This window comes from Colletotrichum fioriniae (assembly GCF_027942845.1).
Source record: "Colletotrichum fioriniae strain IMI 355084 chromosome Unknown scaffold_4, whole genome shotgun sequence".
Taxonomy (NCBI): Eukaryota; Fungi; Ascomycota; class Sordariomycetes; order Glomerellales; family Glomerellaceae; genus Colletotrichum; species Colletotrichum fioriniae.
The window spans coordinates 1,167,519-1,194,547 of record NW_027076840.1 but is presented as its reverse complement, the minus strand read 5'-3'; the positions used below and the strand labels follow the sequence as shown (position 1 = coordinate 1,194,547).

The window sequence follows — 27,029 nt, the reverse complement described above, 5'->3', positions numbered from 1 at the left end:
TTCTCGACGCAAATATCGCAGTTTAGATAGATTATACGTGCGTGCTGCGTCTTTCCCAGTGAATGTGTCAAGAAGCGCGACGTCTGGGATGAATGAACCTTCAGGCAGAAGTCTTGTGTCCAGAATATAGATCCAAATATCGGACGGATCCTCAAGCCGCCCGCCTTTGGGCAAGATTCTGCGGTACAGGGCGTATTGTAGAGCGAAAAGTAATGAGCTCGTCCAAGACATGAGGTTGTCACCGTCTCTGGCCCACCCGCGAAGGTGGCAGTTGAGCATCTCGGCTGCTTCGCCCGGGGGCATCGAGAATATGTCGCAGCCAGCTCCAGCATGACCACAGAGAGCAGCTCTTGACACGACAGACTCTAGTGATGTTTCACCTGCGGTACTTGGTGCATGGACTCTGAAAAGATATCGCGGGATCTTCTTCAGGGCTGACGTTGCATCACTATGCGATGGACCTGGTGTGAAACGCACATAGCCGTTGCCAGCGGACTTGGAGGTAAGAGAGTCATTCTTGTCGGTCATGCTGAAGGTGTTCTGGCTCTTGTCTTGTGTTGAGGCGTAATACATGCGGTCGTCATTAGATGAGGCTCTACCCGTCGTCGTTTAGAAAGTAAGTGAGAGATCCCGTATGAGGACCAGTTGAGAAGCGGATTTGGGGTAATAGAGCACAAATGAAGATGAATTTGTAAGAGCAATCGCTGGAATTATGTGACGAATTTCGAACAAACTGTAGAGTGATGGGCACCCGATCGGTGGTGACAAGTATTATTTATGACTTTGATGTAAGCTCAAACCCCTCTCTGTTCTACGACGCTCCAGATTGACGGCCTCCTGCATCGTACCTTATGCATGTATACGATGACGGATACCGCAGGCGCGACAGGCAGCCATGCCGGCAAGTGTGGAGTAAGCTCTTGCAGCTCAGAACCGCGTGGTAAATGCCCCTTGTTGGCTCTTCTTCTTGGGTGAAATGTCTGCCTTTTAACAAAGGCATATCTTTTCACATCCACAAGATGTCAACGGGAACTGCCAAGTTCCAGTCCCGCAGAGGATGGAAGATGCTCGCTTCGTGTGGGGACTGATAAGATAAGGTTAAGCTACCTAGGTATCGAAGCCGGGAGAGCGCCCGCCTCGGTGGTACCTTCGGAGATCCCTTTTCTCCGCATTCCGTTAGGCTTCCGTCTGTTCCCCAGCAAATCAGAGCGTCCCGCCTCGGCAGTGTGGGGACGGCATGCTGGCAGCGAACCTCTTCAGCGCCGAATCGGGCCACGGTGCCCCCTGGCAGTGGCAGCCCATTGGAAGTGGGACGTGCGGCCTCAGTGAGGTCAGTGCCTGGCTTGCCCGGCCCACACCAGAGCTTCAACACCTTCCACTGCTATCTGTCCAGGGGAATCGCAACCACCACGAACAACTTGCCTTTCATCACGAATCATTTTCCATCTTCCTCACCGACCGCCAACGCAACTCGCGTGTTTTGCGTAACCGCCGACGACCATCCTGCATATCAGCGACATTGAACGATACCCAGCGATCCTATTTCCAGCCTTCGTTCCGTCCCTTGCCCCGTCGATCCCCCGGCACCTCCGTGCTCCCGAACTCCACGATCCTCAACCACCTACTCACCTTTACCTTGCAATCCTGGCTTCCCCGGCCGGGTCAGCTGGCCGAGGACGTCCAGCGCCAGTCGAATGAATGCAACCCCTAAATCCATTTCTCGCTGCCTTCTTCCGAAGCTCCCTACCTTCGCAGTGTACCCCGGTACATCACCACATCCTTCTGGTCCCGACCACCGACGTCCTCCTCACATGTCGCGAAGTCGAAAGCGGCTCGACCTTCCACGAGCTCATCACCTCGGAGGAGTTCCTAGCTAGCCATGTGCTTCGCATTCCCGCTGCCAATACGGCCTCTGCTGCGGGCGGGAAGGACGCGGCGCAAAACCTGCGCGAGCTGAGGGGCAAGGCAAAGCAGTATCAGACCATCAATGGCCGCACAGTAGTCATCAAAGACACACACGTCTACAGTAATAAAGGTGCGCCTGAATATGCAATACGAAATCGCCTATGACTGACAGTGGTATCCCAGGCTTCAAGTCGCTTGCGCAAGCTCAATTACTGAACGATTCGACATGGTATCCCGACCTCCTCGAGCCCCGCCAATGGCTGATCTACTACATCTCGCGACCACTAGTGGGGGTATGGGAAGAGACGAAGATCGAGCCCGCCATATTGGTAGAGGGCATGGCAAGGAGGAAAGCCCTCGAACAGAGCCAGGCGGCGGCTGCCGAGAATGGCGAAGGCGCCATGCTTCCACGAAAGAAGGATATCAAGAGCTTTCACGATCTCCTCAACCATTTCCCCATCATCGCGCGACAGATGCAACCCGGATTGGAAAAGCTGTTTCGAGAGTTTACGACCGTGTTCGAGCGACCGCTCCCGCCGCCCCCTTCGGCGTTACGCATACCCGACCCCGAGCCCGACGGACCTATCACTACGGCAATGAGGAAGGCGCGGTCTAACAGCATGTCCGCAGCAAGGCGCCCCAACGGGTTGACTAACGGTCTACCCGTGACGGAGAATTTTTTACGCCGAGGACGACGAAGACGTGATGAGGGCTTCGTTGGAGACTGCGGTAACAGCCGCCATCGACTTGTTCCAGGGGGTTGACAAGCAGCAACTCTCGATGCTCGGCGCTACGACCGACCTGACGGGACCTCTGGTCGAAAGACTCATCGAAAGATACGTCACCGAGAACACACACCACCTCCTATTCCCACGACTTAGTGCATCAAAACGACCTTATGATCTCGAGTTGGAGGCCAAGATTCGGCAGATGGAGTTCATTGACCTTTCCCAGCTTGGCATTTCCATAGAAGGTGGCTCGCGAGGGAAGCACGAGTTGACGATACAGCTTGGTCTGGCCGTGGAGGAGTTCAAGAAAACAGCGAATGCCATGAGCCCACAAGAGATGCTCGATCTGCTCCTGTCGACCATGAAGCTGGTCACACATTTGACGGAGTCTTCACGAGCGCAGGCAGCCTCTTCGACCGAGAAGCCTACTCTGACAGTCAATGCTGACACGCTGGTCTCGTTGTTGCTCTTCGTAGTCATCCGAGCGCAAGTTCGGCATTTGCACGCTCGGCTCATCTACATTCGTCATTTTATCTTCATCGACGACGTCGACAACGGCGAGATGGGATATGCACTGAGCACTTTCGAAGCCGTCCTCGCATACCTCGCACTGGACTCGTCAGGACTGCGAAGAGCCAGCCGACGAAACAAAGCACTATGGAATGCTACTTGCAACGGAAGCCTCGACGACTTGAAGAAAATCATGGAACCGGACGAGAACGCGATTCTCGACGATGACCTTTATGATTCCCCAGAATCAAGTCGACGCCCTTCTCACAGCTGGAGCTTCACCAACGGGTCTACCTCGAGGAGATCGTCAACAGCACTCACAATCTCAGATCGCTTCTCGTCAGGCTCTGGCCTGAGCCACGTTTTCCCATTTCAGGCCGAGGATGACGGCAGTGAGATTGACTTCCCTTTGCCACCGCCCCCTCGCAAGGTCAAGAGGGTCGCCATGGATACACGAAGCATGTCCAGCGGCTCGGAGATTTCGTACCACTCGAGAGCGACCAGCAATGGTACCATTGGAAGCGTTCTTGAGGGCGACATCACAATCGATCGTCTTTCGCAAACGCACAACGCGTTCGGGGAATCAATCTTGATGATGGCTGTGCAGAACGAAAGGCCTGATGTTCTGCGGTACTTGCTGACGTTGAGCGAGTACTATCCTCTTTCTGTCATTCTGGACGACATCAACAACGAAGATACGACCCTTTTTAGCGCTGCGGTGCAGCTGGGGCATACGGAGCTGATTAATATTGTTCTCGACTTCATTTCGAGGCTGGCGGCAAGAGAGCGCTTGATTGAGTATTTTGCTCAGCAAGACATTTGGGGGCGCAGTTGTGCGCATTACCTGTTCCACGCACCGTTTCTAATTTCTCGGATCGGGAGATTAGTCCCCTGGCGGCAAAAAGACAAGAATGGGCAGACGCCGCTTTTTGCACTTTGCAGGTCGTATGACCACATCCACTACCGCGAAATGGTGGATGCCGGCCTGGATGCGGCCACGGAAGCGCAGCGTGACGGGCTTCCGCTGCACATTGATGATCATGTGGACGCCAAGGGGAACACTCTGCTTCACATTGTCAACGACCCACAGCTGGCACTCAGAGTGCTCCAGCAATGCGATGTCGATGTCAATGCCACGAACGAGAAGAAGTTTACGCCGTTAATGGTTGCTAGCAAATATGGCAGGCTGGACATGGTCAGAACGCTGTTTGTGGATGCACGCGTTGATGTTGCAGCCCGAGAAATCCGAAGCCTGACGGCCGTTGAATTGGCTAAAGATGACGACATCAGAAATAAGATTGATGACCTGGCACTCTTCAGCATGCCCCCTGGCGCGGATGCCCGTATCACCGGTGTTGTAAGGGCCTTTTTCGTTGAAGATGCGACCATTCGGCTGGTCTTGAAATCGGCCGCCCCAGCCGACCACATGAGCTACACTGTCACAACAAGCCGCAGGAATCTGTCTGACTTCGAGCACCTCGGCAACTTGCTCGCGCTGGAGAACCCGGCGTCCTGGATCCCGGCCGTGGCCGGCGTGCGATCGCCCTTCCAGATACCCTCGAAGCCGTCTAGAGCAGTGCTACGGGATATCCAGACTAGGGCTGACTGGTTCCTCAAGATCATGCTCAATCACCCCACATTTGCAACACACGAGATGCTCTGGGAATTCTTCCTGGTGCCTGATATTCAGCTAGGCATGATGGAGCAAAGGAGTAACCTGAAAGCCGAGACGCGAGCCGAGAAAGTGCGGGAAGAGTACGAGCCCGTTAAGGATGTGCGAGAGGTGGAACAATTCGTCGATCACGCAAGAGAGATGGTACGGAGTGTCAACTACTCGACTAAGAGCGTGGCAAGAAGGGTCAATTCCATCGCCATTGTTGCTTCAGGTAAGTTTTGTGTCTGGTAACCAAATGGTTTTGGTCTGGACTAACGAGAGCAGATCTCCACGACGCATCAGTCCTTCTGCATCGCGCTGTTTCGACATTGCCGTTCCTTCCACCTGCATACATCACGGCGATGGATTCTTATGTCCGTACCCTCGTACCAATGCAGTCGAATCCATACGGGATCTTCCACTCAACATTCCTGGCATCGCAATCGACGATCCAAGCCCTGCTATCGGCTCTGTCGCGGCCGCCGGCGCAAATCACGCAGATATCGGCTGCGCGCAAGGCCGTGGAGCGAAACTACAACTCGCTCACGAGATCGACAAGGTGGCCTCTTGGTTTGCTGGATGACACGCGACAACGTCTCAACGAGGAGAGGGAAGAGAAAGCCCGCCAGTCACAGGAACAGGTGGACGACCTCGGTCGAGAACTTCGATACTCGCAACAAGTAGTAGCCGGGGAATTAGCCGGGTGGCAAGACCTGCACGAGAAGATGGGGCGACGGGCGATCAAGGAATTCGCCAAAGGCATGGTGATCCAGGAGCGGCTCCGGCTGGACGGGATGATGAGGACACTCCGGAGGCTGCGGGAAGGGAAAGCGGATCTCGAGGCGGCATTGGCAAACGTTTCAGGGCGGTCGAGTATGAGTCAATCGACGCACGAGGGGACGGGGAGAGACGCAGGTGAGGGAGCCAGCAGTGGGAGCACCAGAGCGGGCGACGTGGTGGCGAATGGGGCGGGATACTAGAGGCTAGAGGCCTAGGTAGCCCTGGTTTCGTTTTTTGTATGGGGCAAATGCTGCTGAAACTACGTCGACTGCCCGTCTGCCTTGGGGTGGCTTGGTGTGGACGTCGCTTTTCTTTGCCCTTCAACACCAAAGAACCGACGCGTTGTATGCGCAAGTTGGACGCGTCTGGGGAGCAGCGGTGGCTGTGAGTGGATAGGTGGTTGTGGCGTGGGGCGGATGATCTATCCAAGTCCGTCCGTTGCAGCGGATGACTGCAGCTGACGGAGAGAGGAATGGTGGGTGGTGTCAAGTCTGGGATGCCGCAGACCACATCACCTGCATGGAAACACACACACAACTTGGTCGCTGAAACGTTGAAACATTTTCCCTCGTGGTCACTGTCCTGCTCTCTTACACTACCTACTCTTCTCAGACCTTTTACCTTTCTTGATTGTCCTTTTGTGTAGCAAGGTAGAGACATTTGTCTTCTTCTTTCTTCGTTTCATTTGACGGATACCCTTTTGGCGTCCTAGGCGTGGGCGTATGATAGACGGGGATCTCCTATGAAGGACTTTTTTTTACCCTCTCGGGGTCCCTCCTCCACTTGAGAGCTGGGGCAAGGGACAACAGATAGACTATGGATACATGAGGATACCTACCTTTCTCAAGGTACACCGTAAACTACCTTACATGAATGATTCAAAGGCTCCGCTTGGGTGTTGTGTTGGTAATGAAGTGACGTCGATTTGGTGATGCCCGTTTGCAGGCAGACAATGCATACGGAGTAAGGTAGTGTGAGGTGAGGTGTTCATGTTGGACCCCAGCCTCCCCAATTTTTTCCCAGGCATGCTCCGTGGAGCGTTGGAGGAGAAAGATGCCCGCTTCAATGTACACCGACCCGAACTGCCGGGGTTTGGAAAGAAAAAATCCAAAAGTCTTGCCAACATGTCCTTGTTGAGAGAGCAGAAAGATAATCGTTGATGCGTTTTTCCTTGCGGGAAATGATCCACCGTCGATGGACAACGAGATGTGAGTCACTCTTCCTTGTACCGGTTCCAAAAGCCAAGAGCAACCATCATGCATGGCAAGGCTAGAGGGGGGGGGGAGACAGATATTCCAGCTAGTAGAGCTGCCGAACTGAGGAGAAAGCAAGCTAGTAATACGCAGTATCTTGGAGCACAAGGGAAGAGTCCGAAAGAAGAACGACGACGGGAGGACCATTGAATCGAGAAACAAAAAGGCGGTCGTGAAACATCCCGGGAGGACGGCTGGGCCAATGAAGCGGTCGGGACACGGTTTGAGGGTTCTTTGGTAACCCGATTGGATGCCGGGCTGGACCGGGGGTCTGGCAGTCCACGACTTCACGGCTCCACGAAGCGATGAACGGGCGATGGATGGATCTTCTGGCATGTTGAACGGACTGTGGGAGTCGTGGACGGATCTACGGCGCGTCGAGATTGGGTGGTGCGCGCGCGTGGTTGGGAGCCAATGGGATGACGAGGCGGGGGAGGAAACTGGGCGATGGATGACAAAGGGTGGCACGGGCCAGGGCAGGGACACCGCGTCTAAGAAAGGAAGGAGCACGGACTCTGCCTTACCTTCCCTTCGAAGGGGATGGAGCACGGGCCACGGGAGCGAAGCGGGAAGGAGGTGAAGCCAAGGGCAGACTTTGGATGCTGACTGGATCTTGGGTGTGGCGCTTGGGGAAGAGGGGATGATGGGGATGGGGGGGAAATTCGAGAGTAGAGGTAGTATTAAGCGCTGGAGTGAGGCTGTGCAATCGTTGCGCAATGCCGTGTCTCCCGTTTTCTCATCTGGTGAGGAGTAGAGTCGTACTACATCGACCGAGGGGGACGATAAGGTAGCCGAGGGATGTTTTGCTTGAGGGTTCATGCGAATCATGAAGCAGAGATGGGCCAGCGATAATCATGCCTGTCGCATCCTCGTCATTTTCTACAATTTGAAGAGGAGAAAGGATTGCGATGTTGACAGAGGATGGCCCGCCGTGCTCGCCTCATTAGGTTCAAGACGTACTACTACTGTGTATCGACGTTGCAAAGGGCGGTAGTGCTGCGAGGCTTAGACTGCCCACTAATAAATTCACCGAGACATGCGCGGCTACGGCATGATGCGGACGTAAGCAGCAGGCCTCAATGGCCAGCTTCTAACCTAAGACCAAATCGTCATTGTCATTGTCAGCAAGCCCGACCTCGGGGCCGTCGAGGCTGAGGGTCGGTCAGTCGTCTCTGTACCTTTGTGTGTGCAAGGTGAGGTGAGGGGCTTCGTGTAAGAGGGTGAGACTGGTAATCAAGCAAGGCGGCTGCCTCTTCCTGGGGCCCGTTATCGAGGCCCACCGGTTCCCGGATGATGCTGAGAGCGTTCAGCGAGATTGAGGATATGAGATTTGGCTGTAAGCGCCGTCCGGAATCGGGGGTGGAGTGCGGTGGTCGTCATTCCTAGCCGTAGCCGCCCGGGCGGTTAAAGGGGAGCGGAGGCTTTCCTGAGCGAGCGGCTGTTTCGGGAAGAGTAACGTGGGGTTCGGCTGTTTCTTTTCTTGTACGGTGCCAATTTCCGCGCGCACCTTGACGCCGGATGGTAACACTGAGAGAGGGCCTCCAAGGCGAGAGAGGGCTTCTGGTGTCTTAGTGGGAGAGACAGCATGATGCGACAGCCGCCGGTAATCTCAGTTGCCGCTCGGCTCATCTGATTGCGAGAGGGTACCTCAGGGACCCGAAGCCTGAAGGTGCTCAGGTGAGCGAGGCTTAGGTGGTGGTACTTGACCCAGGAGGCCAGGTGGTGGAAATGAGGCGGTCGATGAATTGTATCCGTATACGAGAAAAGGTTGACTGAATAGGACTGTCGAAGCGGTGCAGACTGCGAGATGTGCTGGCACGGCTTTGTGAGAAGTGTGGGCGACGAGTTGGGAATGCCCTCGCGAACGAGTCGCGATGAAGTCAGTCAAGACGCGAAACCAGAGCGAGACCGAAAAGACGCATGGCATCGCATCGCATCGCATGTCACGACGACGCATGACATCGCGTCGAATGATCGTCGTACACTACACGAGCGCGTCTACCTAGTGTACGGTAAATACAGTACGCCTGGAAGGGTGAGATGGAGTGTGGTGTTGATGTTTGTGTGTTGCGTTCGTCCCACTTCTACGTCTCCCGAATCCCGCCCGTTCTGCTGTGGGGGACGCTAAGAAGAAATGAAAGCTAACAGAGTGGAGCAAAGATGAGCTAATGCACGGCCGAACCTGCCCTGTGTCTAAAAATGAGTCATAGACGCTTTGCAAGGGGGTGAGGAAGGTACGAAAGTGGAAACCCAAGGATTCAAGGAAAGAGCAGTTGATGCAAGACAGCTGTCGTGGACGGTGAGTGGTCAACAGCATCTTCTCAGTGTTCCTGTACGTACCGTTTCTGATATTTGAAAAGAACACTGTGTTGTGGTCAGCCCTAACGTGACTTGGACAGTGCGCGAATAAGCGAGTAACTTCTTCCCGCTGGCTCCGCCTCACAAAAAGGAAGGACCCACATTGAAAGATACGTACCCTTCAACGTCTTGGAAAGGCAGTGACGGCCAAACTCAGAGAGACCCGGACTGATACACCTCGACCTCACCTCACCTCACCACCTCACCTCAACCCGGCCAAAACTCAACGAACAGCTTCAAGTTCTTCTTCTGCATCTATGCGGCGCCAATGTACCTCCAAGTGGACTAACCTTCACACACTTTTGCCCCGTGTTTCAGATTTCTAGCTCTCTCAAGTTCTCAACGCCGTAGTGGGCCGACCTCACCTCTGCATTCCCACCATGCAGCCCAAGATGCAGCATTTCATCGACGAGTCCACCCTTTTTTTTTCACTTCCTTCTGCAGTAGCTCCAAGCTATCCTGTTTCCTGTGTCCTTTTGTGACTTGCCGGGGTCAGACGATAGACGACAGACAGTCTTTCTCTCCACCTAAACCACGGAATACACACTACCTTAAGGTACCGTAACTACGTAGTCGAGAAATACGTGTCCATCCATCTTTTTCTCATCAGTCGTCTGGTCTCGGCCCACGATCCGTCCAAGGGACCCTGGCATCTACAGACTACAGACCCCCAAGCCGGATGCGCGCAGCTCAACCCACAGTTGCGTTGTACCGCTGCTGCTCTTCCCTCCCCCCGTCACTTGATGGGGTCTAGAGACCCAGACTTGGGCCCGACGACCTGCGATCAGTCCAAGGCTGGGGCCGGGGTGAAGGCCACACGCCCTCGCTCCAGTCGGCCGTCAGTCGCGCGCCGCATCACCACCACCACATCCATTGGGCTACGAGCCTCAAACCCGAGGATAAAGATGTCCTCCCCTCCCGCGCCTACTGTCCCTTTCTGTTGTCCCGTTCCCTCTCCATCCTCATCTCGTCTCCTCATCTGCTCGTCTCCTTTGCGCTCTCGTCCTCTCATCCTCGTCTCAGTCTAAAGTTGTTATCAAGTCGACCTTTGTTTATTTACTATAACTCGCATCATCTGGATACCAAATCAAAAAAGTTATACACCTAGATCTCTCGGAACGCCCTGGTCTCGTTGAACGCGGCCACCTCGTCCCTGCTTCACAGCAACCCCCGTCTGCTTTTCTCATCGCAACGCAATCCTCAAACGCCAAAGAACTCCTGGAGCTGGCCTCCTCTCTCTCACGAAACACCTCTCATAATCCCATAATCCAACCAACTCACACAGTCACAATGTCCACGTATGAGATGCCCCCTGCTTCTCACCTCACTTACACCCCCACTAACACATCATCAACCCCTAGTCTGGCAGCGGATATGTCCTTCGACTTCATCTTTCCCTCGTGCGAGCCCTCCACGCCGCCGAGTTTCTCCTTCGACTCTTCTCTCCTCGACCTCCCCTACCACCACAACCCGGGCCACAACCGCTCTCGCTCAAATGGTTCCGTCTACTCCTTCATCTCTGCCGCAGACTCCACACCGGACTCGGTGAGCACACGCATGACGACCCCGTCTCGTGCCTCACCTCCGATCCGCCAACACGGTCCTCTCTTGCTTCCCAAGATCCGCTCCCAGGACCAAGCCATCGAGTCGCCTCCTAAGCGTATCAAGGCCTCACCAAAGCCCCGCGCCCCGGTCCCAAGACGGGCAACTCCCGTGGCCCCCACCACCAACGCCGTCTTCCGCCCGGCTCACACCCGCAGCTTCACCAACCCGGAGACTCTCACATGGAACATGCCCTCTTCCTACTGCAGCCAGCCCGAGGAGCAGACCCCTTCATCTCTTCTCTGCTCTCCCGTCATCTTCGCCGATGATATGCAATCTCGCCGCGCGTCAACCTGCAGTCTTGAGGGTGTTGCCCTCGAGAAGTTCGGCTTCCCGACCTACCGTCAGATGCCCTCATACGTTCCCTCTCCTGCTCCTCAGCAGCCATCAGAGGCATACATGTTCCCCTCCTACACTCCTCGTGCGCCGTCTCCCCTCAGCCTGTCCGCCGCTGCTACTCCGGACCCGACTCCCAGCACCACTCTCATGACTTACCTCACCGGATCCAACCCTGCTCCTTCACTGGTGCGTACCATCTCGTTCCCTCTTCGGGACCCCAACACCAAGCACTTTTGGTGGGACATTCGCCAAATCCGCCCCTGGACAACCTTCAACGCCTCCTCCGTCCTCTCTCTCCCCGGTGCCGCCGCCCTTCTCAACTGCCCCGTCCCGGCACCCCTCCTCCCCAACCCGGCCCCGACTGCCCGCCACCCAGAGACCGAAGCCGCTCTTCACAGCATCTACGCCTCTCACTACCTCCCCAAGCTCAACGCCGCGCTCGCCATCTCTTCCCACAGACCCATGCAGCTCTCCGCTCCCGCCCCCTCTGCTACCGCAAAGCAGCCCGAGCTCCTCTTCACCGCCTCTCCCGCCGGCGAACCCGCCTCCGCAGCCACCATCTTTGGCGGCAAGCCCACCGCCCGCGTCGTCGGTCTCGTCCGCTCCTTTGACCGCTTCAACACCGGCATGCGTGTCGAGGGCAACATCAAGCGCGTAGAGTACCTCCGCGGCCTCGCCGCCCTGCACCACGCCATGCGCGAGCACTCGTGCCGCTACGGCTTCATCCTCACCGAGATTGAGCTCGTCGTCGTTCGCAACGGCAGCGAGTCCGTCCCCCACTTTGGTCACCTCGAAGTCACCTCCGTTCAGCTTGCCGCCGTCGCTGACGATGCCGACTGCGAGGTTGGCGAGATCCCGCTGACTGCCTGCCTTGCGCTCTGGGGTCTCTGCATGATGGCTGGCGATGACGCCCCTCAGCAGCAGGGCCGCGGGGCCGTGGCGCACTGGAAGACGGAGATTGGCGCACCTGCTGAGGGTACCCGACGCAAGGCGCTGCCTAGGGATGAGTGGATGCCCAAGCCGCAGTTGGCAGAAAAGCGTGAAGCCAAGAGGGCTAGAGGCTGGGTTATGCCCGAGGACCCCGTTGGTAGAAAGGAGTTGGGTAAGCGAGGTGTGCGGTATGGTGCTTGCTGAATTGTTTTTTCTGCCTTCTTTTTTGGAATTATCTCTCCGTCTGCTTTTATCTTGGCGTTTTGAAAAGAGTCGCTTGGGCTGGTTCCAGACACTCTTTTGGTGGGTGGATATGGGTACATACAAAAAATAATTGGGATGGGATATGACTGGGAATGGATCATGACTGGATGATGGGTAAACCATGGGACATGTATTTACAAGGATTCGGTAGCTGAGACGAGGGACTTTCACGAGTTGCATGACGAGGCATTCTTTCATAGTACAGATGCAAGTTACTCAGATGACTAGCAATTACAACCATTTTCAAGATCAATCTTTTCCTTGGGACCTCTTCTATGCCCTCGAATCTCGCTCTGTGATGATAGTAATGTGTATTCCACTGATGTCCAAGGGAAAACTGGCAGCAGCCCCAAATAGACTCTTCGAGTTCTGCGGGACTGACACCTGTGCTTGCGGTATTTGAAGTTTCAGATGTTCTTGTAGACAACCCGTAAGCGCGCCGCCGCAGCAAGGATGACGCTGGGATCGCGAACAAAGGGCCTCCCGTCCGCGCGGGCCAACCCGAGATCGTTGGTTCGCTCATGCGAGTTTCAGGGAGTACTGCTTTATTTATCTTTGTCTCCTGCTAAGAGGTGCTCTATAATTACATTACTGTCCGCAGGCGTCTTTTTCTTTTCTTTGATTGTCCCATGTTTCACTGTGATTAAGGGTTGACAGAAGATGTAGCTTATTTTGACATCACCCATCAACTGCCGAGTAGTTGTTCATTCTCTGCTTTTTAAAAAACACGTATGCCAGACTCATCATGAAAGGATTCAATCACGACACATCACAGTAACTCCTCATCACAAGCCAGATATGAAGAACTCCGCGATCGTGTTATGGAGCCTCATGGCTGTGGCATTAGCCATTCCCCTCGGTAGGTTCACCCACTCCCTCCTCCTGGAACATCACACCGCAGAAAATGGATTAAATGGGCACCCGTGATCTATCACTAAACGAAAATTACACCAAGACTCTTTGGCGGCAGACCCCAACGCCGAAATCTGCCAGGCCTTTTGCGACGGCGCTTGCCCAGAAGGGTGGACGAAGAAGGCAAATGACACGAGCGCTGGCGCGGCACAGGCTTGTGCTTCGGGGACGGGGGCGTGGTGCTGTCAGAGGTTTTTGCATTTTCCGCCGGCGTAGTCTGGCCGCGGCGTGAACAATGTTTTAACTTTGGAGGCTGTGAAAGTGCGGGCTGTTGAGGTCGACGACTGAAGTCTGGGGATTGCTGGGAACCGCGAGTAGTTTTTTGGAGATGTGGAAAAGTGCACGCGGAAAGTGGCAATCAAGGGTGTTTACTTGTTGATACAGATACAGATCCCCAGAAAGGAATCGAGGTTTTCTCATCAAATCTTCTTCTGTTTTTTCTTCTTCTTTATTCTTTTGTACAAATCACAGCTTTTTTGAGCTGTTCTAGAGGGCCCAAATCTCGTAACCCCCCAGCAACGAGCTTCCTTCTCGCGGCTCCGCCTCACCCGCCGACTTCACTCCTCGTCAAGTCAGCATACCTCTACTCAACGCCGTTCTCGAGTGAATATCGTCCTGATCCCCGTGACAGCAACCCATCCGATAACGACAACAGTGACAGCCAGCCGGATCTCCCTGACGACGTCCACGGCAGCGGTCCCGAAGTGGATGGCGTGGATGTGGTTTATGGCGCCCGAGTGCGCTGCTGAGAGGCCGAATTGCTCCATCTTCGCCTTTGTTAGTCCATCGTTAGATGATTGAGGTGTGTGTGTGGGGGTGATGAGAAGCTTACGGTTGTGGTGGTGAGGTTGATTGATGGGCGGAAAGGAAAGGGATATGTACAGACAGAGGTGGCTGAGTGATGGAGAACTTTTTTGTGGGGGGTTGTGCATTACGTCAACGAATCATGGTGTGCGGTTGGGTTTCATTGTGGGAGGACTTTGAAGAGAAATGTCCCGGAGATGACGGGACAAATTGTTGATTTCGGTTGATGATTGGCATGGCGACTTATAGATGACATTTGAAGAGATACGTGAAGCTTGAATCGCGAATATCCTCTGTTGCGTGTCCCATTGCAATTCTTAGTAGGTTTTTGGGTCTTGAATGGCATTGGTGAGAGGGTTGTGAGCAATGGACATGAGAAAGCCGGTGAAAGTTCTCGTTCAAAGATGTATCTACTTAGGGAGATAAGATTTCTCCTGTATATAAGGAAAGTTTCGGATATCAGCAAGGCTGACAGACACCAAGTTCAAACTTGGCAATAAAGAGCCTATGGATAGCTCACTTGATGAGCACACACACGTAAATGCGGGCATTGTCGCAATGATCAGCTCAGATACTGACGCCGACAACTTCTCCACTTTCTCTACAAGGTTGGTGCTACGGAGTAAAGTCCTCTCTCCCAAAGAAAAATCTTCTTCTATCTAGAGAGGCATGTTGCGCAGCCTCAGCCTCAAGCTGCCACCGCACAAGGGTGAGTCTGGTACCATGTAAAGAGGTAGAAAAAGTGAAAAAAGATAACCCGAAGAGTGGCTTAGCCAATCGCGGTGAGGATTTGAGCCTCACGCGGGGGTCGAACCCGCAACCTTGAGATTAAGAGTCTCACGCTCTACCGATTGAGCTAGCAAGGCGGGTCATTTGAATTGTTGAGGTTTTGTCCCCAGACCGGGCTTATAGTAGCCTCGTTCTCTAGCCGCTCTGAGGCTCTTGAGAGTCGCAGCGATCCCGAGCTCTCCGTCAGGTTCTGTAGTTCTTTCTCTCTGTTCTCGCGGCAAAACTCGCAAACTTTTGAAGAAATTGATCTTTTTTCAACCTACCCCCGAGTCCTCTGTAACGTACATCTAGGCAAAGCCCCCAATTGACTCTCTAGAACTGGTGAATCTGATCCTTCCGATACCCCAACTGCTGCAACACCCCCGGCGCACTCCTCTTCCCCACAAGAGCCGCCTCCATCGCCGGCGGACCGCACACAAACACTTTTGTATCCTCCTCCCTCTTCGGCGCAACCCCGACCTCCTCCAACAACTGCTTCGTCACATACCCCTTTCGATACGGCGAATTTGCCACTGGGTTGCTCACCGTGTACACGGCCTTGAACCTGTCGGGGAACTCCTTTTCAAACTGCTCAAATTCCTGCTTCAAGAGCACATCCTGGTCCGAGTTGACGCCAAAGACGAGCGTGATGGCCGTCTTGTCCTCCGGGTTGCGGAGAATGCCCTGCGCGAGCTGGTAGATCGGCGTGATGCCTGCGCCGCCGGCGATGAGGGTGATGTGGTTGTAGCTGTTGGGCTTCCATTGGTGGCCCTTTATGGCGAGGGCGAAGAGGAGCTTTTGGCCTGGTGTGAGGGAGTGGATGTGTGTGCTCTGCTTGCCGTCTGGGTACTTCTTTACCATGAGTTCGAGGTATCCGGTGTCATCTGTTTGTTCGGTTAGCATTTCATGCCCGGGATGCAATTGATGGCCTTTGGGGAATGACTCTTGTTCTTACCGAGAGGTTGCACGGGCGTGTAAGGCCTAGCCACGGGAAGCCACCTGCCCTCAGGCCATGACATGGTCAGGACGGCAGCTGTTCTCGAACATCAGCAACTTTCTTTTCCTTGAAGCTCAGGTGACCGCGAACACTCACATGTCAATGAAAGACCGCTGACTGCCTCCCTCTGTGGTAACTTGAAGCGCAATCGCTTGGTGTTGTGGTTCACATCCTCCGAGCTCTCCAGCGCAAGCGACACAAACGCAGGCCCCGCACCAAACACCTTTGGCGGTGCTCCAGACTCGGCAGACGCCTTGTTCATGAACAACCTCGAGTACGCCGCCAGGCCAATGCCTCCCGCTGCAACGGTAGCCGCGATGGTCGCCGGTCGAACACGGCGTAATGTCACTGATGCCATCTTCAATTGATTAAGAATGATACGTGTAGAGACGATATGCAGGTGTGCACTGATGCAAAATGATGTAAACAAAACACTGCTAGCTACACTATGGAATGCTGCAGGGCGACAGTAGTTTAAAAAGGGACGCTGAAGCTGACGTAGGAAAGCTTAGGAGGATTAGTCGGGCAGGGTGGCAGGCTCGGGACCGAGGCGGGTGGGAGAAAGAACCGATGGTGGGGTCTTTGCAGCCGGTATGATTTCGGTCATCCCCAAAAAGTCCGTCACCGATCGGACGATGTCAGCTTCAGCTTGCGTCTGTCAAATTTGCTCAGCAAGAGTGGAACGACCAGAGGTGCTAGTATACCTGCATGCAGGTACCAAAAATAAGGTGTTCGTCAAGGAATGTTGTGCTCTGTTCATTTGCGGCGTCGCGCCTCAGTGCTGTGGCGTTAGCGGTGGTTTAGGCAGCTTCTATGCCAAGTGCACACACAGGCTCTTCATTCTACAAGGCATCTCAATGATAGAGTGCTTTCGACGTGCGGTGTCACCAACCACAGTGCGGTAAACCCTTCCTCGCAAAGACTGGACGAGATCAGCAGGCTTTTGAAACGCTATCTCAATTGGATTCAGTTCGCATTGCCTCATGTTTCCTGGGATGGCCGATGGTTCCGCTCCTTTGTTAGTGCGGCGCTCCGTACCTGGAGCATCGGCGGGACGGACAACGGTGGCGGGGCACTGCGCAGGCGTCGTTGTTCGGTAATCAACGTTCCTTCTGGCAACTAAATTTGGCGCTGGCCAGAGCTTGCAAGCTACCAATCATGCTTTTGATTGGTGCTACCTGATCAATGTTTGGTAAAGATTTGTAGGGAGAGAGAGAGAACAAGGTCGACAATGCACGCTGTTCTTGACCTCCCGCCTACAAGCACTCCTCTTTTGCAGCGTCAAATTACCTCGTAATACTTACTAAAAATCTCTGAACACTTACGCTACACGCCTAAAGGCCAACTTCAAAGCTCATTCCCATCCATTCGCGTAAGAAAACGAAATGGGGAGATTGAAGCACTCAATTCCTTGTCGTTGCGCCAACCATCAAGGCACGGCGGTAGTACAGGAGGATGAAATGCCATCCACGGCGATAGCTAGATGTTGATGAGCTGAACAATCTCTGGAAAAATCATTGAAACAAACCTCTCGAAATCGTGATACGAAGCTCATTACCTCATATTTCGAGTATAAAACTATAGCTCATGGGACTCTGCTGAAGCCCCAACTCTGTGTCAACACCCTCATCCATCAAACACAGTCAAGTCTACGAAAGAACTCAGCTTCAACACATAATACCAGTAAGCTTTAAAATCTATCACGCAGCTAAAATAAAAAAAAGAGCAGAAATCAGCAATACTCACCATGTCGCTTAGCCTCTTCGCTTTTGGCTCATCAAGCTCGTCGGCATCTCAACATGTGTTCCATCAACCTCGTCTGCTGGCCCAAATGCTGCGGGAGACAGCAGAAATACGTCAACAACGAATGCCATGACACTCGAAATGATACCAATAAACAGTGCTTCAACCCCAAGCCGGAAACTATGGTCACGCGAGATTATCCTTGCCATTGGTGCATCGTCAAAGCCACCCCTGAACAGATGGAAGCTTGGGAGCCAGACCCAGCCAGGAGAAAGTTCCTGATTCTAGAGCCCCCCCGGGCTCATCGAAAAGGAGCGCAGGGAGCCAGTAGATAAAGAAATACGAGCATACACGAGGGCCGTGAATACCCGAATTGCGATAGACCTCATGCTAGAGAGGAGGGCAAGACAGGCCGCAGAGGCAGCAGACAGGGCCGTAGCAGAGGCCGAGCCAAGAACGCCTAGGCAGGAAGTTTTCATGGAAATTGATCGAGCAGGCTCCTCTTCTCAAGGCTGAAACGCGTCTGGCAAGTAGCAGAATTAGTCCATGTGGTCATTCTGCCACAACACCCCTCCTGGTGGCTGCTCCAACTTCACAGCAGGCCTCTAGCCTGACTGCACTCTAGCTTTTAGACACTGGAAAAAAAAAATCAGACCTCGTCGTCACCATCTTTGTGCGGCTTACACATGCTGTGATTACTTGCTTTGCTCTTGATTTGGAATGGAAACCATCGTCATTAAAATAGCCTGGCTAGTAGTGGACTTACTCAATGTATGTCCAATCTTGATCAAATCCACGGCCTATTTTGTGAAGCATCATCCAGTTCTAGAATGCATAGTCTAAGATTCTGTGCTGGTCAAATGGAGTGGAAAGTTCAATCACTCATATATTTCAAGATATGCGGCTACTACATGGAACCGCTCATACTGTCATATATCCCCGGGTAACTCTTAACTTAAATATGGACTTCAATATCATGGATGTGTTACTCGACAGATCTGCAGGAACACTGATAACTGTGTGGCTATTGTTCCATATACTTCTGTGAATTAACTTTGAATCAACTGCCGACAAGGCAATAACGCTAGTACTTTGGCAGGTTAGATAGTTATGCCGGGCCCTGGACTGCGGAGCCGAGGCACGGCCGGGGTGGACCTACCGATTCACGGAGCTGGCGCCCGAGATTTTGCCGCATCGACCAATGACATGATGCGGCAGGCGGCTGACTAAGAAGACTGGGCCCGAACTAAGATCAAACAATGATGTTTTCAATCAACATTCTCCTGTGATGATCCTACTCGTGTCTCGATGTCTCGACGGACTTTTGCAGACTGCACATCAAAATGTCGGTCCAAGAATATGCGGTAAGTATATATTTCTGTTTGCCCTCAATAGGAAGGCTCTGCTAATCATCTCCAAAGGTCAACGAGTACACCGCCAATGCGCAACCTCACTTCAACTTGTTGAGGATATTGGGCGGATGGGGCAATGTCAAGTTTGTTCTACCACTCTCTCTTCCTCATATTCAAGCTTAGCTAATTTTCAACAGTGGCCCGGGACTTCTGTATGCACCGCATGTCTCTTGACAGACGTTCACAGCTAACATTACCTCAGCATGCTCCGGAGCATGCTAGCAGGCACGTCAACAGCCGCTGTCCTCGGACTCTCAGCTGCTATCGTTGGAAGTAGCATCTGGGGCACCGCCGCACTACCCTTCATCGTCGGATCCTCATTAGGATTCGTACTAGGAAGTACCAGATGGTACATTGTTGCCGTGAAAGAATCCCTGCTGCAGCTGGACAACTACCCGGCCATCTTGCGCCTCCACCTGATCGCCAACTTCCCCTGGAAACCGGAGCTCGGACGCCACAACCTTGATTGGTACAATGCCAGACGGTTCAGCTCGACCTGGCAGATGAAGAGTATGCTCGTGGCGAGTTGGCTAACCGCACAGCCGGCGCTGGACGAGATTCGGAGTCGCACTGAGGCCGCGCTGGTGGATAACTATCTCAGGCAAGGGGGATTCGAAGGAGAGGATCAGGCCGCTACGCAGCAGGAAAGTCGGTGAACTGTTCCACATTATTGTTAGATATGCGCTGGTTGAATCAAGGTACATGTCCCAAGTCTCTTCATTAAGAGCCTTGCATGAGCCCTTCATAGACTGGAGATCACTCAAAGAGATCGCAATCCGTAAATTACTTTACGTGCACAGGATTTTTCGAACAAGGGGAGATATTGACTAGAGATAGCACTGCGAGTTGGGAAAAGTTCGTCCTAAATGTCTGCCTTTGGCCTCCCCCAGAATCCTTGACTTCGCGGCCCCGGAGATTGAAGATATTACCTAGACTACAGACCATGGAGTGGAAGCTCTTTGTTCTCCATTCAACTCTTGCTCTCCGAATCTTGAATCAGGATTCGCTTATACCTGCGAACGGGATGTTGGCCCTTGTTGTTGTTTACCTGTAGAATGACATGCCAAGATGCTCCCTTAAGTCGCGAGATGCTCGGCACATTGTTCGTGATCTGGACCCTCGGACCAATCGTGACTTTCCTGAACCCTGCATTGTTGACCTCGAGATAACCGTTTGTGCCAGATGGTGGCGATAGAGGACGGATCTCAATGAGTCCCGCGAGATATCCACTTGCCCAAGCGACGGAGGCTTCCGTGTAGGCATACCATTCGAATTCAAGATGAGTAGAGCTTTCGGGGTGATCAGGATCATAGGTTTCGCTGGCATCTAATACAACGGAGTCTTTGGACGATAGAAAGATCTCCATCGCATCAAAACTGACGGAGCCATTGACGTCGATATTGGGTGGATGCGTTGCGCCTTCGAAACCATCCGTAACCGTCCACTGCATTCGCGCAGCAAAGTCGTCTTGGTAGGCGTCTCGCCACCGCCAAACTGTGGCACCTGGGCTTTGATGATCTAGCCCAGAGACGGAAACTGCTGTATCCATGGATGTGCCATATTCATTGATGTCCGCGGCCTCGGTTACACGACTGTACCGACCACCCCAACCACCCCAGTCTGGGCGCCCGGCACTGTTGAGACCGTTTTGAATAAGCCACATGAAGCTGGGAGAGTCGCCCTCCATTCCATAGAGAATTTTGGGATACACCTGACCTAGGGGGCCGATGCGGATGTTGGGAGTCAGCCAGTCATCTTGTGTTTTCGTCACGTTGGAAGCACCATTATCTGAACCGCCTATGCCGCTCCATGTGGACGCTTGATATTCCCGAAAGCCGTGCACGTTGACGATGTACGTGATATCTGGCCAGTTCGCTCGAATCCATGGGCCGCAATCGTCCTGGTCCGAGATCGAGTAGACCCGAAGCCTGGAACGAAGCTCGGCTGCTTCACTGGGAGTTCGTTCTGCGTGGAAGAACTGCAAGGCCTGCGCTAGGGTGTTGGCTCCGCCCCAAATGGATACGAACAACGGATTGACGTCCGCTTCAAGCGCTTCGACAAGAAGTCTGGCGCCGTCGCTTAACGGTTCATCGAGAGCCTGCCGGCCGTAAACCTGAAGATGATAAGTCAATGAAGAGCGTTGACAATCGCCTGGAAGAGGAGACATCATTTACCACTGGGCCTGATCTCACAAGTTTCAGAAGGTCTTCGGCTGGACTGAAGGTTGCATTGGGGTGCACATGCTTGTTTAGATTGGAAACAACTTCGCCATATGCTCTGATGATAAGCTCGATAGCCTCTGGGTGCGTTTCGTTTGGCATGCTAACGGAAGTTGTGGCAACCAGACCTTTGGTTTCAAACTCATTTGAGTAGGTCAGATAGCGAACCACTGACATCTGATCATCGGGCTCATTGAGAATGTCCGTCAGAATGAACGTCCTAGGCTTGTAGTGATACTGAGGCAACTTTGTCAAGTCACTGGTGGTAGTTTCTTGAGCTTCAACATATCCAAAGAGGACCAAAGTGGATAACAAGTAGAAGAGCTGAAATCGAGCCATGTTGATTATCGGTAACAATCTATGGTTATCATCTTCAAGAGACATTGCTATGGTTGCCTCATGAACTTGGACATTCTTATACGTCTCCTAGCGAGTGCTATCGCAAGCGCTTGAAATGGCTCAATGTGGAAGAACAAACATAAACAGATATGATAAGCACTTGCTATGCCGAGTTTACGGGGCGATCGAAGCCCCGATATCCTACTTTTAACCATTGGTGTAATTTGCTGTGACCTACTGTGGGCATGGGTAGTACCCCGCATCCCCAGAATCGGATCTGGGGTTCGATGGCTAGGTGCGATGCCTATACGCGGAAGACGCAGACGTTGTGTGGAAGGGGAACTTCTGACATGGGTTACATTCGCACCCGGGAGGCATATCGAGATGAAGACCACAGAAGTTGACGAGTCTAATGACAGCATAGTCGTATTCAGTCTGGCCAATTGACGAATCGCTTGTTTTTCGCATCGTCCATGTGATCCACAGGACCAATTCAGGTAGAATTAGCCCCTCTGATTGCCATCATCACGAGAATTGCTCAATGACCATTCTTGAACCCAGATTCTTAAGTTCTGATACCTACTTCTTTCGCATTTCCATGTTTGGAGCTTATGCCGAGTGAGGTAGTGCAAGCTGAATCTGGCTAGAATCCTCTGGATTCCGCACCATGACTTGAAAGTCCATCGCAAGCGGAGGTCACACCCCGCCCAAGAATTGGCTTTAACCCCTTGGACGTAAGCACATCCTGATGTGTCAAGTACACCTTCAATACGGACTTTCCCAAAACAACCCACGTCTCCTACCCCTCGATCCACCTTCAACTCTCATCAGAAGGTCTGATTTCGATATTCCAAATGATCCTGGCTCATATAATCCTGATTACCGGGTATGCGAGGATAGTTTGGTCTGTTAGCCCAGACACTCGACGTCTTGTTAAAACGCATTCCAGTTTTGACCTACTTCATTCCAATGTAGTTCCTTGGATTAAAACTAAAGGGCTTCCTGGCTTCTCTTTGGTCACTGGCGAGTGTGAAGTTCTGAGAGCTGTGATACATCGCCCACAGGGGAATTACTGCGACAGTCTGTACAAGAAATTAGTGAACGCTATCCACAGCTCTTGTATCTTAGTCTTTCAACGGATGGCAGTATAAAGAGGGCAACTTACGCCTTCCGGCACGTAGAACGCACAGAAAGTGTCGCCTCCCTTATGCACCAGCAACGGCGAAGAGCGAGGAAGAGGCGGGTCCAGTCGGAAGTTTTGGAGAGAATTGGTGTTGATGTTTTCCTCCGATTGGAACAAAGTCAAGACTTTGTGATTAAGTTTGGACAAAACCTCTGGGTGAGAGGCCAAGAAGTACGTGACTGCTAGAAGTGCGGTTGCCTCGAAGCTGCGGGTGCGCATCAAAGTCATCACCAAGACAAAGGATGAACCCCGTTGCAGGCACTGTCCCAAGCTCCGATGAGGTTCTGATATGGGTGTTTGGTAGTACGGCATATCCTGAGGCTCTCAGAGCCCCAATATCTCCTCCTTCACCCTTGCCAATGCTCATGTACAAGTATGGGCCGGGCGGGTAAATGGCGGCGGATACGGACCAAGGTCAAGGGTTAGTGAGCACGATTCCGCCCGATGATTGATTGAGTTGGTATCGGCGCCCACCTTAGGAGTGGATTTTGAACTCCAACTACCTCAAAAAGTTAAACGCGACATCCCCGCGAGTTTCTGCTCCTCGGGGCTCTTCCTCATCTTCTGCTTCTTCACCACAAAGTCCATCACGGTGGGCTGCCCAAACCATGCACGCGATACACACTACTTTGGCTCGAGAAGTATACATAGTTGAGAGATTCTCGCCGTTGGATGACTCTTATCCCACCTTACCTCAATTGTAAGGTATGTCCTCTTAGGGCAAGGTATGTGTTGCTAGTCGTACCTTCCTTTCCATAAGAACGTGCCTGCTTCTGGCGTTGGAGGACCAGAGCGGACCACAGCCACTAAACTTTCATCCGATAACCTCTCAGCCACACATGGACCTGAACACCATATATGCCCCTTCAACTCCATTACAGTCACCAGCCAGCAGGCGCCCGTCTAGGTCGACGGGTCAGGTCAAACTGGCTGGGTGGTGGAGTGGTCTAAGTTCGACAATTAATTCCACGCCAACCAGCCTACTCGACGACAGGCTCAGCGAGTACCCGAGTTCGAATCCCAGCATGAGCACCAGAGATGTAGCCCCCAGTTCAGCACCCGCGGGGGGGGGGGGGGTGAACTCTTTTTTTGGACCTTCCTGGTTTGATGCTTTTATGAAATCATACTATTTGACCCTTATAACCTACTTGCCGGTATGGACGCAAGCCGCTTCAGATGGACAGGACGACATTCCAGTGACCACATAGACGAACGACACCGGGCATGCCTAGAGAGTTTGGCAATAGGCCTGATGACTATATCATCTATAAGCCGCCAGCCAGCCCCTTCTTGAAAGAAGCCTGACTATTAGTCTGGATAGGCCCCGATGATGTCTAGCAAACTTATGTGACCTGGAGTCGATGTCACCGAATCTTAGAAGCTTCGTAGTCATCCCGATTCTGCGAAGGGGCCTTAGCTGGAAGTGGATTGACCGACCGAGGCAATATTGAAGGAGGCCTTGGACTCCTTTACACTGGATGAACTATAATTCGGGCATCAGGTCATATTTTAACCGAATTTGGAAACAGGACATAGTTTGAGGTGGCTTGCTATCATCTTAGCTAATGACCGCCCTTGCCCAGATGGTTCTCCAGTGTGAATGACATCTGTCCCATGTAGGAGCCATTCCAGTCATCGACGTGCAGGTCCGTAAACGCATTCGGCTCCAGATTTGACTCGAAGCAGGGCCAGCTATCTGTCGTCGGTTGTTGTAGGGGTAGAGTGATGGTGGTCTCAGCTGGTACGGCAGTACACGCGACACCCTTCTTCGCCTTGATGTAAGCCTCTGCTATGCGGTACAGGGCCCGACATAATTCATATTGCTTCTTGCAAGATTCCACCAAGCCACTTAGGCGCTCGCTGATCTCCAGAGAGGAGCGCATTAGGTTCAGGTCTTGATCGTCTGAGTTCCTGATACAGCGGAGAAAGGTGATAATGTATGGCGTATACGAGGAATAGAGCTGTGTCCTGCTCAAGAATTAGTTGACAGTCTTTGATATTTGAAACGAGGATAGGTCGCATACCAGACGGCGTAAGTGAATAGAGAGGCATATCCTCCCGAAGCGGATCGGGGGTATGCAGTTGCATGGGCAGTCAGGCCTTTCCTGGCTGCCTCGAAGCATTCCTCCGTGATGGCGCTGGCTGCATTCGAGCTGCTTGCCCCACGATGTATGAGTGTTAGGATGGAATAGTAAACGACCTCGAGAGCATCGAACGTGAACTGAAACAGCTCTACTCGGTATGCGTGGGAATAGTCGACACTGCGCCATGATTCATACCACGTCGCTAGGCGCTTTGCGAGATGGGCTGCTACGGCCCGCCTCTCCTCCCCCGTAGAACGGGATGCTGCTGGAGAGTAAAGCTTTTCGTAGATCTTGCATTGTATCCTCCCGAATTCGATGAATGCGGAGAATGAAGTATCCCAGGGCTTCCTCTCCGGCGTCTGAATTATTTCGAATGGCTCGATGTCGACGTCAATGTCTTGTATAACTGGCGCTTTACCTTGTGTGAGGGTCAGTCCCCGGTCTGCGAAGTATACGTGCCAGAAGAGTCGTCGTGCCCGCCGCGCTTCTTGGTTCGGTAACGCGGCCAACTTCCCCCTTCGATGATAACCTAATGCTAGGACATGTCGGGCGGCAGCGGACATTAGGCTCCATTGTAGCGGCAAGTTGCCATCCTGTTGTGCCTTCAGACACTACGTGCCCGAAACTCCAGTCAGTCCACACGTTCGACCGTCTCGAAAGCATAGCACGGACCAGACTCGCGCTTTACTGACCGCTATGGATAATATGAGAGTATGCTCGAATGTAGGTACCGCCATCACTTCGTAAGTCTCGACTCCAGCCTTGAAGTTGGAGTTGCACATGGTGTACAAACGGTTGGCTTCTTCCGGACTGAATTCGGGATTTGACTCGAAATCGATGTCTCTGAGGAGCACCGATAAGAAGCCATTCAGCAAGGTCACTTCTCCAATCGTCACTGGCTCTACAGAGAAGTACACCCTTCGACAAAGTTCTTCGACTTGGATGCGATTTTCGACTGCGTAGAATAGAAACAAGATGGAGTGATCTGGTTTTGAAGATAGTTTAGCCAAGGTACTCGGCCGAGATTGAGAACCTGCTTGGGGTGACCTACGGCTCACAGTCCGAAGAAGACGAATCACGAACTCGGATGGCGGAAGCTGTAGCTCTGCCCCTTTTGTTGAATGAGGTTGGCGAATCTTTCGGTTCGATCGCGATTCTACGGGGGTCTCTTGTCGTTGGCATATCCCTCGTAATGTTGCAAGCTCGTCAATCACGCCCGGGGTCTGCGCCTCTTCAAGTCGGAGTTCCTCTATCTGACTTGCAAGTAGAGTCTGTTGCCTGAACGAAGATTCGCCCTGGTACGAGACGTGGTGGTCTTCCCACAGACAGTGATGTGAGACTGCATCATCCTCAATGGTCGGGATCGTATTTGGCGTAGAAATTGACGTCGCCCTATTGCCGTGCTGGTCATTTTGATTCCTGAGAGATTCTTCGACGGCTTTCAATCTCTCATGTAGTTGATGAATAGTCGGCGCACCAGGACTTTGGCTGCGGCTGAAATGTCAGCTCAAACCCAAAATCACTCGGTGACAGCGCCATTTGTCACCCGTACCTTTCGACCCTTTCAACCGTTGGCCGCTGTGCAGTGTGTCGCCCTGCCGGTCGGCATGGAATTTTCGATGTGACGCAGTTGGAACAAGGAACCTCTCGATTGCAGCGTGTCTAGAATCCTACTCGTCAGTCCCGCGATTGTGATCATTCGAATGCTAAGCGAAAGGGAGCGCGGAGGCGAGGGCGCGGAACGCGTGCCGCGGACCAGGTCCGGAAGGTCTCGGCCGGCCATTGACGACAGGGGACTCGGACATAGAATGATAAGTACCTTACGGATCCGACAGTTGTGGCACTAGAGTGGGATACCGGTGGTTAGCATACTCGATCCCCAGGCGCGGATTCCGAAAGGGAAGGCATACAGCTCTAGGAATGACGCTTGTTTTGGGTGTATGCGGCTCTGGGTCCATGATGTGATAGAAAACCCACGTCGTCGGATTTCAAGTAATAAGGATGCCCTCTCGACGACTGCCTTTGGACTACTAGGTCGGGCTGAGATTCCGTACGGCTACAGCTTCCCTTTTGCTTACGGGTTCTTCGAGCCTTTTTGTTTTTGTGAGCCGCGGAAACCGTGGAACTCGCGGGGGCGCACGGGCTTGGGTTGGAAGAATCAAGACAGGGGTAGCTGTTTAGACTCTAATAGGTTAAGCCCGGCCGGTGCAGTTTTGTATGTAAAGAGCGGACCTTCCGCATACAT

The 27,029-nt window shown here is 53.0% G+C and overlaps 6 protein-coding genes and 1 non-coding gene across 7 annotated transcripts; 3 read left to right on the top strand and 4 right to left on the bottom strand.

Annotated features, from left to right (window-relative positions):
• Positions 1 to 1,698: 1,698 nt before the first annotated feature.
• Positions 1,699 to 5,777, top strand: N0V96_004168 (uncharacterized protein; the record flags this gene model as incomplete). The annotated part of the gene is made up of 4 exons (XM_065757041.1): positions 1,699 to 2,035; positions 2,089 to 2,551; positions 2,580 to 5,029; positions 5,083 to 5,777. The coding sequence occupies 4 exons, from the start codon at positions 1,699 to 1,701 to the stop codon at positions 5,775 to 5,777; spliced, it is 3,945 nt and encodes a 1,314-aa protein (XP_065614254.1).
• A 4,701-nt stretch (positions 5,778 to 10,478) lies between these two features.
• On the top strand, positions 10,479 to 12,263 carry N0V96_004167 (uncharacterized protein; the record flags this gene model as incomplete). The annotated part of the gene is made up of 1 exon (XM_053188232.1): positions 10,479 to 12,263. The coding sequence occupies one exon, from the start codon at positions 10,479 to 10,481 to the stop codon at positions 12,261 to 12,263; it is 1,785 nt and encodes a 594-aa protein (XP_053054194.1).
• A 2,569-nt stretch (positions 12,264 to 14,832) lies between these two features.
• N0V96_004166 lies at positions 14,833 to 14,905 on the bottom strand. Its single transcript has one exon. It is a non-coding gene; the product is annotated as a tRNA-Lys (tRNA).
• A 235-nt stretch (positions 14,906 to 15,140) lies between these two features.
• Positions 15,141 to 16,162, bottom strand: N0V96_004165 (uncharacterized protein; the record flags this gene model as incomplete). The annotated part of the gene is made up of 3 exons (XM_053188231.1): positions 15,141 to 15,691; positions 15,763 to 15,840; positions 15,901 to 16,162. The coding sequence occupies 3 exons, from the start codon at positions 16,160 to 16,162 to the stop codon at positions 15,141 to 15,143; spliced, it is 891 nt and encodes a 296-aa protein (XP_053054193.1).
• A 2,728-nt stretch (positions 16,163 to 18,890) lies between these two features.
• Positions 18,891 to 19,615, top strand: N0V96_004164 (uncharacterized protein; the record flags this gene model as incomplete). The annotated part of the gene is made up of 4 exons (XM_065757040.1): positions 18,891 to 18,911; positions 18,969 to 19,042; positions 19,097 to 19,111; positions 19,162 to 19,615. The coding sequence occupies 4 exons, from the start codon at positions 18,891 to 18,893 to the stop codon at positions 19,613 to 19,615; spliced, it is 564 nt and encodes a 187-aa protein (XP_065614253.1).
• A 314-nt stretch (positions 19,616 to 19,929) lies between these two features.
• N0V96_004163 (uncharacterized protein) lies at positions 19,930 to 21,517 on the bottom strand (the record flags this gene model as incomplete). The annotated part of the gene is made up of 2 exons (XM_053188229.2): positions 19,930 to 21,072; positions 21,134 to 21,517. 2 exons carry the CDS (start codon positions 21,515 to 21,517, stop codon positions 19,930 to 19,932), a joined length of 1,527 nt encoding a protein of 508 aa, XP_053054191.2.
• A 2,745-nt stretch (positions 21,518 to 24,262) lies between these two features.
• On the bottom strand, positions 24,263 to 24,583 carry N0V96_004162 (uncharacterized protein; the record flags this gene model as incomplete). The annotated part of the gene is made up of 1 exon (XM_053188228.1): positions 24,263 to 24,583. The coding sequence occupies one exon, from the start codon at positions 24,581 to 24,583 to the stop codon at positions 24,263 to 24,265; it is 321 nt and encodes a 106-aa protein (XP_053054190.1).
• Positions 24,584 to 27,029: the final 2,446 nt, after the last annotated feature.